The 12,498-nt window shown below is 42.5% G+C and overlaps 1 protein-coding gene across 1 annotated transcript in view; it reads left to right on the top strand.

Moving 5' to 3' along the window:
- The window catches only part of LOC121002847 (cytochrome P450 2C39-like), a 174,495-nt gene extending 172,814 nt beyond the window's left edge, over nt 1-1,681 (top strand). Inside the window, exon 10 of the mRNA XM_040434457.1 lies at nt 1,395-1,681. Coding sequence (XP_040290391.1) covers nt 1,395-1,588 — 194 coding nt within the window. The 3' untranslated portion in view covers nt 1,589-1,681. The remainder of the gene's footprint in view (nt 1-1,394) is intronic.
- The last annotated feature ends 10,817 nt before the right edge of the window (nt 1,682-12,498 follow it).

A 12,498-nucleotide genomic window follows, 5' to 3' on the forward strand; every position in this document is an offset into this window, starting at 1 on the left:
TGTCTAAACCATTACAATATGAATGTATTTATCAAACACAGTAAACGCCATAGTGAAAAAATAAAAAAAAATACAACTCACAATTCTTTTTTAAAATTTGTTTGTCGCTTGAAAAAAATAAATAAAAATAGTCTTTCACACATCAAAATGAAACCAAACCCATAGGGGCTCTTTCACAAGAGCATGTCCCTTGTGGGAATCATACTACGTGTGAGAGAGGGAGTGTGCGTTCTGGACTTGATAATGCTGTGTGCCTCTGCCTGACCTTTCTGTAACAGAATCCTACTAACAGCTTGATGTCACGCTTCCTACGTCCAGAACTCAGGATTCTTCTCACATGGAGCATGATTCCCAAAAGGGACACGCTTGTGTGCAAGAGCCATAAAACTGTGACTGAATGTTTTTCAAATTCCACTCTCCATTTGGAGACAACCTATCCTAAAAAAAAAAAATCCATAAGGCAGGAGTAAAAAACGGAAATGCAAAAACACAAAATTCTAAAGGGCTGAAAGGGGTAAACACTGCAATTTTAGTTTTTTTTAATGCTTTTTAAAGCTGAAAAAAAAAGGTTCAAAAATCGCCCCTCCCTGGGGCAGGTGCCTGCCAATGTTTATACATTGTGCGGTAATATTGGAATGAACAATGACTTTTTAAGCAGTGCCTGAGCAATAAGGACCATAGCTTGTCTACATTCTGTGACTGTTTCAGCTTCTGTGTATTCTTATCTCCCTTGCCCTGACCTTTGCCTTTTAACTGTATTGACTCTGTGCTGCCTGTCCTGACCTACTGCTGGATATACTGTAATTCATGAACTCTGCCATTCTTGACCTCAGCTTGACCATATCTCTGCCTGTCCTCTTGGTGCCATACACTGGTGTCTCTTGACTGAAAAGAGACTACTCTTAGAGGCAGCAGCCTGGCGGCCTCCTGCAGCAAAGTTCAGGTTCCCGTATCGGGGAAAATGGTGAATACCAGAGGGACATTTAGATAATGCCCTCAGGTGTAAGCTAAAGTCAAATCTTTCCAATGACACAGCAGGTCCACACCCCCTGCATTAAATGATGTCACTGCAAGTCAGTCAAAAACTGCATGCTGCATGAAAGATCATTGAAGAAGCTGAGCAGGAGCGTGACAAGTAACCAACCATTCAATTATTATTATTATTATTATTAGCTACCCTTAATAGAAGAGAGACCAGGCAATGGAAAACTTATCATTGTCTAAGAAGATATGCAACTTTTTATTACATTTCTAACCATTTTACATCTGCTTGCTGTCAATGAGTGGAAAACCCTCTCACTTGCAGTATTCAGTGAGTAAAAACCTTGTATAGACCTAATAGTTTTCACACAGCTGAGACTTGGTTATTACAAACAGTTGTATTTTTCTTCTAGGAAAGCGAGCTTGTCCTGGAGAACACCTGGCCACCATGCAACTCTTCCTGTTCTTCACCTCTCTGCTCCAGAAATTCACCTTCACCCTTCCCCCAGGGACAGAACGTCAGGACTCAAAATTCCTGAACTTAAACAAGCATCAAATTCTTGCAGCAGGGGAGATCTGTGCCGAACCTCGTACCTTCTCCAAGTGATCGCCTGCTGTCCCAGCTGCACACCGTGGAAGAAATAACCCGTAGAAAATGACAAAATACAGACACTAATAAAATGTCACAATGTTTAAAATCTGAGTGATAATCCGGGAACAGAGTTGGCTTTTCCTTTGTTTTGACGCCTCAAACATCAGGTGTCAGAATATATTATGACATGTCCCATTGTGACGACGGGAGTTTATTCCATCATGTTTTGCATATTAGACGTTTTCTAGGGTTTATGGGGGTAAAATCAACTTCTGTATACTGAGCTGAATCCAGTGTGGATGAGGTTTAGGATCTGCTGTAGATATCCCCCATCTACATGGAATTAATGTACAGTAATAAAAGATGAGCAAAACTGAAATGTATTAAGTGTCCAATTTATCAAAATGTAGAAAATAATTAGTTGTTTCTATTGCCCTGAAAATTGGTGTATAATGGCTTCTAGTCTTCTAGGAATTGATTTGTTTAAGAAAAGATGTTATCTCATCTTCCCCTCCCCCACCAAGCTCTTGAACGCAATGACAGCAATTGTAAATCCTGACCGAATGACACTGGTATACCTAACTATGGGTAAACGCTTGTTTGACATCTTAGGCTAGGGCTACATGACTATTTGTGTTGCACATTTTTTTTTTATAATGATAGGCTATGGTGTCGCACCTCAACATGCGACATGCTGCGACTGCGGCACGACAGTAGTAAAAAATCCATCCAAGATGGATTTTTCTGCAACTGTCGCGTCGCCGTCCAGCCTATCATTATAAAAATAGATTTTGCACCAATGTCGTGCAACACGTGTTGCATGTGTCGCGCGACTTATTGTCATGCGACACATGTCATCATGTAGCCCTAGCCTTAACAAACAGTGTGTTTAAAAACACGCTGTGCGAGGATATGTGTTCTGCTTTTCATATTAGAAAACTTCCAAAAATTTCCCTTTTACCCAGGGCACATGGTATTTAAACAGTGTTATGGGAAAGAAAACAGTGGTTTGTTGAGACCAGACGTCCAAAAATGATGCCTCAACGGAGGCAAATCCCTACCTGTTAATGTCAGAAGAAACAGTGGCTCGTTCTGCACAAGCGTCCAAAAACTGCGGCATTCATTAAACATTTCCCCTGACCCACTTCTAGTTATCACAGGACGCTGAAACTGCACATTTGTAATGTGGAATACAGAGCAGTCATCAAGTTCCTTTACTTGAAAGGCCGCACACCAAAGGAGATGTTCGATGAGAAGAAAGAGGTTTCTGGTGAGGATTCCCCATTATATGATGTAGTCAAGAACTGGCATCATCAATTCAAATGTGGTAGGACTTCGGTGGGAACTGCTCCAATTCCAGGGCGACCCCACTCTATCGATAAACATACTATCCAGCAAGTGGAGGTTGCCATTTTGGAAAATCGCCGCGTAACCATTCGCCACCTAGCCCAAAATGTCTAGATTAGTGTGGGGTCCGTGGAAAAAATCATCTAACACCATCTTCACATGCATAAGGTATCCACTCGCTGGGTTCCCTGGCTGCTCACACCTTTCCAGAAGCAGGAACGAGTCGAATGCTCTCGGGATCTATTGACGATGTGCCATGGAAACCAGGAGGCCTTTTTCAACTGACTGATCATACAGGATGAAAGCTGGGCCCATCACTATGATTTGGAGACTAAAGTCCAGTCGATGCAATGGAAGCATCATGACTTACCGCCTCCAAAGAAGGCACGTGCCCAACCCTCGGCAGGCAAGGTCATGCTCACAGTCTTTTGGTACCAGCATGGAGTAGTATTGATGGATTTCCTAGCAAAGGGTACCATGATCACTGGGGCATACTATGCTTCACTGCTGCGGAAATTGCGGGAGGCCATCAAAAACAAGAGACGTGGCATGCTCACCAAAGGTGTCCACCTTCTGCAAGACAATGCACCAGTTCACAACTCACATGTTGCCCAAATGGAAGCATGCTCCTGTGGCTTTGAAATTCTACCGCATCCCCCTTATTCACCCGACCTTGCATCATCGGACTTCCGCCTCTTTCCAACAATGAAGTTATTTTTGAAGGGCAAGCATTTTCCAGCTGATGAGACTCTGATTTGTGAAGTCACAACGTGGCTTTTGGAGCAACCTGGTGACTTCTACAAGTGAGGTGTTTACAGTTTCATATAGAGATGGGAGAAGTGTGTGTCCCTAGGTGGCACCTATGTAGTAAAGGACTAATAACTGTGCCAAGTTCCATTGCTCTCAGTCCACAGGAAGTGGGTCAGGGGAAATATTTAATGAACACCCCTCGTGTATATATGTGTCAATTGTCCAAAAAGAGTGGTTTGTTCTGAATGAGGCTGGAAAAAGTCTACCCTTCAATTGGGAGCAGAGGCAGTACAGTGTGGATTTGCAAATGGTAGCGTAATAGTTGCAGTAGCAGCACAGCATGGACTAGACAAGGCAATAGTGTGTGTGTGGCTCTTTAGGGGTGGTGGTGGTGGTAGTAGTAGTAATCTAGACTGTAGCGGAAATAATAATGGCAATAGGGGTAATGAAGTGGAAAGTAAGAAATTAGCAGTAAGGAATATCGGCTGCTGTGGCGGCAGCAGCAACCATACGGTATGGACCATGATGATCGGCAGGCAGATATCGATCAGCTGTTCGAGAAGGCAGCAGCGTTAGCAGTAGTGATGCAGCCTTTTCTCATCTTTTCTTAGGCCAGTGACAACACATTCATCGGTCATGTGGTCTAGGAGCAGCTCAGCCCCAGAGAAGTGAATGGAGCTGAGCTGTGATACAAAGCACAGCCACTATACAATGTATGGCTCTGTGCTTGGTAAGCACAGAGAAGGCCGCAGTGCTCACAGGAGCACCAGTGCCGTCTCAAGCAGTTGATTGTGGGGGTGCCGGGTGTCAGACCCCCATCAATCAAATACTGATTACCTATCCAGAGGACTGGTCATCAGTATTAATGTCTTGAAAAACCCTTTTAAGGCCCCTTTCAGACAAGCAAGTTCCATACATTGGACTCGCAGCATGAGTATGTGGCAGCTCCTGTCATGACCTCCCAGCACTGATAGGTCACATACCATTATATTTAGAGATGAACAAATTTCTAAAAAATTGATTTTGGTTGGTTCGCCAAATTTTCCGAAAAGATTTGATTCAATACAAATTTATTCTTGGTGAATCATGTTAAAAAACGGCTATTTCCTGACTGCAGAGAGCCTGCTTAGTGGTGTAGAACACTGTGCCTTGCAGAAACACACATAGGGAGTCTGCTGTGGTAGTGAAATAATACTGTGAGTCAGTATGACAGGCAGATGACAGGCGTCACTTTAAGAATCACTGCACACTTGAGTTATTTGGTCAGATTTGGCCCCATGACTGCCCAAATAACTGAAGTGTGGTAGGTTAATGTTACAGGTCGATGTTAGCGCCAGGTATAAAGAACCGTGCAGAGGCCCAAGATCCTACTGTAGCGTGAAAGAGCGCGCTCCTTTTACACCGTCGTCAGCTGATTCCACATAGATTTCTACAGAACCTGTTCTATTAAACGTGTATACAAATAGAGCCCCCGACAGAGTGGAGAGGGGGTCAGCGGTAAGTGTGCGTTGATGTCACTGATTATGTTGCCCTTCCTCTGATCCATCAGAACAATAACCCCCAAAAAACGGATCCTGTCTGTGGAACATCCTCCTTTACTCGGTCAGCATTTGGTCAGTAATCAATCAGTATTGTATTTTATATTTTTTTTTAATCTTTGTTTTAATAATATTACAACATCGACAATTACAAAAATTTTCTATTTTTACATTGTAAATAGTAATTGTACAGCTTGATAGTAACAACCCAGTTTGTCTCAAAACCTGCCGATCCCATGGCAGGGGAAGAGAGAAAAAATTAATAAAAAATCTCCCACAATCCGCTCCACCGTCCCTCAATTTCCACCCTCCCCCAATCATCCCCCAGACCCTTCATTTCAACCATTCCTGCCATAGTCCAATAAATCTAGTTATGTTGCTTACCGATGACAGATGGAATCTTTCACTGGCAATCAAAATTCTGGCCAGATTCTCCCATTCCTTAATTGTAGGTGACACCCTGCTACCCCAACGACCAATAATAGATTTCCTGGCATAGAGTAAAAGTTTGGTTGCTATTGCTTGATGTTTTAAGTTGCCTATACCTTCCATTACCCCCAAAATACATATTTCAAAATCTGCCAGAACTCTAAGCCCATGGTGTACCTCTATCCTTTCACTTACATTCCCCCAAAATTCTAGAATTACTCTACATGACCAAAGTATGTGAACATCATCAGCACCTATCTGTCCACATTTTTTACAACTAAATTCTTCAGATTTGTAGAATTTTATCAAGTCCTTGGGGGAATAATATAATCGGTATAAGATGCTAAATTGGGTAACCCTGTGAGAAAAATTACGTGACACCCCATTTTTTGCCAATATCGCCTTTTCCCAGAACTCTGTCTGCTGAGTGAAGGATTTCTGCCATTTGTGCATCAAACAATTAACTGCTTTCTTTTCGGATCTCTGCTTTAGCAGACGTTGATATATCCTTGATTGATTGATTAATGTTTTGGTATCGCCAGAAATTAATAGTAAATTGTCCCAAGATAAGGAACAGATGTAGGTCTCATTAGCCTAGGCGGTACAGGGTCTGGTTCTAGTCCTTTGTTTGACTCCGGAACCTTCCTATTAATTCCTGGCCAGTTAACTCCCATAGTTGGAGATTTACCCCCATATACAGGGAGGTTGAGTTTAGTAGCTCAGGGCGTTACAGGATAATAGAGGAACTTTATACATAAAGTCTGACCCGATGTTATTGATAAATAGAATCTATAAGAGAACAGTTTTAAACAGGTTAGTGATGTTGATGTAACCCTGTTCTTCTTTTTAATGGAAAAACAGCCTGTTTCAGTTTAATCGTTATTTTCAATTAATTGAATGCTCAAAAAATGTTTTGTCTCCCTCTCATTTCTTCTTGTTTCATGTTGAAGCTCTACTTGGAACCTTGTTAAGATGCAACAATGTAAAATATGATTTTTTGCCATTTTTCAAGTGGTCTAAAACTTTTGATCAGGACTGTATCATAAGCTATGGACATCATGGTTATGAATAAATTATTGTATATCCGAATCTCACATGTATATATGTTTATCCTGATCACTATGTAGCTTCATTAACACTTTCTACTCCGGGCCAGTCTTCGCCCTCCTGCCCAGGCCATTTTTTGCAAATCTGCCATGTGTCACTTTATGTGGTAATAACTTTGAAACGCTTTGATTTATCCAAGCCATTCTGAGATAGTTTTCTCGTGACATGTTGTACTTCATGACAGACATAAATTTGAGTCAATATATATTTCACCTTTATTTATGAAAAAATCCCAAATTTACCCCAAAATTTGAAAAATTCGCAATTTTCTAAATTTCAATTTCTCTGCTTTTAAAACAGAAAGTGATACCTCATAAAATATTTATTATTTAAAGAGGACCTTTCACCGATTCTTACCCTATGAACTAACTATACAGACATGTGGAGCGGCGCCCGGGGATCTCTCTGCACTTACTATTATCCCTGGGCGCCGCTCCGTTCTCCTGCTATGCCCTCCGGTATCTCCGTTCCCTAAGTTATGGTAGGCGGAGTCTGCCCTAGCGCTGGCCAATCGCATTGCAGAGCTCACAGCCTGGGAGAAAATAACCTCCCAGGCTGTGAGCTCTGCGCTGCGATTGGCCAGCGCTAGGGCAGACTCCGCCTACCATAACTTAGGGACTGGTATCTCCGCCTACTATAACTTAGTGAGCGGAGATACCGGAGGGCATAGCAGGAGAACGGAGCGGCGCCCGGGGATAATAGTAAGTGCAGTGAGATCCCCGGGCGCCGCTCCACATGTCTGTATAGTTAGTTCATAGGGTAAGAATCGGTGAAAGGTCCTCTTTAACATTCCCCATATGTCTACTTTATGTTGGCATCATTTTGGAAATGTCATTTTATTTTTTTAGGACGTTAGAAGGCTTAGAAGTTTAGAAGCAATTCTTCAAATTTTTAAGAAAATTGCCAAAACCCACTTTATAAGGACCAGTTCAGGTCTGAAGTCACTTTGTGGGGCCTACATAGTGGATACCCCCATAAATGACCCCATTGTAGAAACTACACCCCTCAAGGTATTCAAAACCGATTTTACAAACTTTGTTAACCCTTTAGGCGTTCCACAAGAATTAAAGGAAAATGGAGATCAAATTTTAAAATTTCACTTTTTTGGCAGATTTTCCATTTGAATCAATTTTTTCTTTAACACATCGATGGTTAACAGCCAAACAAAACTCATTATTTATAACCCAGATTCTGCGGTTTACAGAAACACCCCACATGTGGTCGTAAACTGCTGTATGGGCACACGGCAGGGCGCAGAAGGAAAGGAACTCCACATGGTTTTTAGATGCCATGTCCCATTTGAAGCCCCCTGATGCACCCTTACAGTAGAAACTCCCAAGAAGTGACCCCATTTTGGAAACTAGGGGATAAGGTGCCAGTTTTATTAGTACTATTTTTGGGTACATATGATTTTTTGATCATTCATTATAACACTTTATGGGGCAAGGTGACCAAAAAATTGGTTGTTTTAGCACAGTTTCTATTTATTTATTTTTACAGCGTTCACCTGAGGGGTTCAGTCAAGTGACATTTTTATAGAGCAGATTGTTACGGACGTGGCGATACCTAATATGTATACTTTTTCTCATTTATTAAAGTTTTACACAATAATAGCATTTTTGAAACCAAAAAATTATGTTTTAATGTGTCCATGTTCTGAGAGCTATAGTTTTTATATTTTTTGAGAGATTTTCTTATGTAGGGGCTCATTTTTTGCGGGATGAGGTGACTGTTTTATTGGTACCATTTTGTGGGACATACGCGTTTTTGATCACTTGGTGTTGCACCTTTTGTGATGCAAGGTGACAAAAATTGCTTGTTTTGACACCGTTTTTTTTTTGTTTTTTTTACGGTGTTCACCCGAGGGGTTAGGTCATGTGATATTTTTATAGAGCTGGTTTTTACGGACGCGGCAATACTAAATATGTCTATTTTATTTTATTTTTTCTATTTTTAATTTTTTTTTTTATTCCTTACTTGGGATTTTTTTTTTTTTTACATGTGAAACTTTTTTTTATTTTATTTTTTCAACCCTTTATTTTATTTTTATTTTATTTTACACTTTTCGTCCCCCATAAGGTCATACAAGACCTCTGGGGGACATTTACTTCACTATTTATTTTTTTTTACACTGTTGATTTCTCCTGTAACTGGGGCTGACATAGTAGCCCCAGTTACAGGACAAATACACCCCTATAGAGGCTGTACAGCAGCAATCCAGCGCTGTACAGCCTCAGAGCAGGGCTGATCGAGGTCTCTGAGAGACCTCACACAGCTCCTGCACACTCCGGTCCCGGCGGTCACATGACCGCCGGGCCGGAACAGGAAGCGCACAGCGCTTCCTGCTCTGCAGACACAGCGCTCGGTGAGCGCTGTGTCTGCAGCGATCTCGAAGGCAGGGACACCTGGGCACTGTCCCTGCCTCCTCTCTGGGTTGCCCTACTGTCACTGACAGCGGGCAACCCGATCAGCAGCTGCACGATTAGCGTGCAGCTGCTATTTCTGACAGGACGTTTTAAAACGTGCTGTCAGAAATAGACGTCCACCCATAGGACGTTTATATCCTATGGGCGGACGTGAGGCGGTTAACATTCCCCATATGTCTACTTTATGTTTGCATCATTTTGTAAATGTCATTTTATTTTTTGGGGACGTTAGAAGGCTTAGAATTTTAGAAGCAATTCAAAAAAAAATTAAGAAAATTTCCAAAACCGACTTTTTAAGGACCAGTTGAGGTCTGAAGTCACTTTGTGGGGTTTACATAATACACTGCTCAAAAAAATAAAGGGAACACTTAAACAACACAATGTAACTCCAAGTCAATCACACTTCTGTGAAATCAAACTGTCCACTTAGGAAGCAACACTGAGTGACAATCAATTTCACATGCTGTTGTGCAAATGGGATAGACAACAGGTGGAAATTATAGGCAATTAGCAAGACACCCCCAATAAAGGAGTGGTTCTGCAGGTGGTGACCACAGATCACTTCTCAATTCCTATGCTTCCTGGCTGATGTTTTGGTCACTTTTGAATGCTGGCGGTGCTTTCACTCTAGTGGTAGCATGAGACGGAGTCTACAACCCACACAAGTGGCTCAGGTAGTGCAGCTTATCCAGGATGGCACATCAATGCGAGCTGTGGCAAGAAGGTTTACTGTGTCTGTCAGCGTAGTGTCCAGAGCATGGAGGCGCTACCAGGAGACATGGAGGAGGCCGTAGGAGGGCAACAACCCAGCAGCAGTACCGCTACCTCCGCCTTTGTGCAAGGAGGAGCACTGCCAGAGTCCTGCAAAATGACCTCCAGCAGGCCACAAATGTGCATGTGTCTGCTCAAACGGTCAGAAACAGACTCCATGAGGGTGATATGAGGGCCCGACGTTTCACAGGTGGGGGTTGTGCTTACAGCCTAACACCGTGCAGGACGTTTGGCATTTGCCAGAGAACACCAAGATTGGCAAATTCGCCACTGGCGCCCTGTGCTCTTCACAGATGAAAGCAGGTTCACACTGAGCACATGTGACAGACATGACAGAGTCTGGAGACGCCGTGGAGAATGTTCTGCTGCTTGCAACATCCTCCAGCATGACCGGTTTGGCATTGGGTCAGTAATGGTGTGGGGTGGCATTTCTTTGGAGGGCCGCACAGCCCTCCATGTGCTCGCCAGAGGTAGCCTGACTGCCATTAGGTACCGAGATGAGATCCTCAGACCCCTTGTGAGACCATATGCTGGTGCGGTTGGCCCTGGGTTCCTCCTAATGCAAGACAATGCTAGACCTCATGTGGCTGGAGTGTGTCAGCAGTTCCTGCTAGACGAAGGCATTGATGCTATGGACTGGCCTGCCCGTACCCCAGACCTGAATCCAATTGAGCACATCTGGGACATCATGTCTCACTCTATCCACCAACGTCGCGTTGCACCACAGACTGTCCAGGAGTTGGCAGATGCTTTAGTCCAGGTCTGGGAGGAGATCCCTCAGGAGACCGTCCGCCACCTCATCAGGAGCATGCACAGGCATTGTAGGGAGGTCATACAGGCACGTGGAGGCCACACACACTACTGAGCCTCATTTTGACTTGTTTTAAGGACATTACATCAAAGTTGGATCAGCCTGTAGTGTGTTTTTCCACTTTAATTTTGTGTGACTCCAAATCCAGACCTCCATGGATTGAAAATTTTGATTTCCATTTTTTTATTTTTGTGTGATTTTGTTGTCAGCACATTCAACTATGTAAAGAACAAAGTATTTCAGAAGAATATTTAATTAATTCAGAAATAGGATGTGTTATTTTTGTGTTCCCTTTATTTTTTTGAGCAGTGTAGAAACCCCCTATAAATGACCCCTTTGTAGAAACTCAAAACTGATTTTATAAACTTTGTTAACCCTTTAGGTGTTCCAGAAGAATTAAAAGAAAATGAAGATTACATTTCTAAATTTCACTTTTTTAGCAGATTTTCCATTTTAATAATTTTTTTTATTTAACACATCGAGGGTTAACAGTCAAACAAAACTCAACATATATTACCCTGATTTTGAGGTTTACAGAAACACCCCACATGTAATCATAAACTGATGAAAGGGCACACGGCAGGTCGCGGAAGGAAAGGAGCGCCGCATGGTTTATGGAAGGCAGATTTTGCTGGACTGGTTTTTAGACACCATGTCCCATTTGAAGCCCCCCTGATGCACCCTTCCAGTAAAAACTCCCAAAAGTGACTCCATTTTGGAAACTAGGGGATAAGGTGACAGTTTTATTGGTACTATTTTGGGGTACATATGTAACATAGTAACATAGTAACATAGTATATAATGCCGAAAAAAGACCATCCAGTTCGGCCTGTTATCCTGCAAGTTGATCCAGAGGAAGGCAAAAAAAACCTGTGAGGTACAAGCCAATTTTCCCCACTTAAGGGGGGGGGAATTCCTTCCTGACTCCAATCAGGCAATCAGAATAACTCCCTGGATCAACGACCCCTCTCTAGTAGCTATAGCCTGTAATATTATTACACTCCAGAAATACATCCAGGCCCCTCTTGAACTCTTTTATTGTACTAACCATCACCACCTCCTCAGGCAGAGAGCTCCATAGTCTCACTGCTCTTACCATAAAGAATCCTCTTCTATGTTTGTGTACAAACCTTCTTTCCTCCAGACGCAGAGGATGTCCCCTCGTCACAGTCACAGTCCTGGGGATAAATAGATGACGCCTGATATATTTTTACATAGTAATTAGATCTCCCCTCAGTCGTCTTTTTTCTAAAGTGAATAACCCTAATGTTAATAATCTTTCAGGGTACTGTAGTTGCCTTATTCCAGTTATTACTTTAGTTGCCCTCCTCTGGACCCTCTCCAGCTCTGCTATGTCTGCCTTGTTCACAGGAGCCCAGAACTGTACACAGTACTCCATGTGTGGTCTGACTAGTGATTTGTAAAGTGGTAGGAATATGTTCTCATCACCGGCATCTATGCCCCTTTTGATGCAACCCATTATCTTATTGGCCTTGGCAGCAGCTGCCTGACACTGGTTTTTGCAGCTTAGTTTGCTGTTTATTAAAATTCCTAGGTCCTTTTCCATGTCAGTGTTACCCAGTGTTTTACCATTTAGTATGTACGGGTGACTTGCATTATTCCTTCCCATGTGCATAACCTTACATTTGTCAGTGTTAAACCTCACTTCTCTGCCCAAGCCTCTAATCTATCCAGATCCCTCTGTAGCAATATACTGTCCTCTTCAGTGTTAATTACTTTAGGCTA

This window comes from Bufo bufo, chromosome 5, assembly GCF_905171765.1.
Source record: "Bufo bufo chromosome 5, aBufBuf1.1, whole genome shotgun sequence".
Taxonomy (NCBI): domain Eukaryota; kingdom Metazoa; phylum Chordata; class Amphibia; order Anura; family Bufonidae; genus Bufo; species Bufo bufo.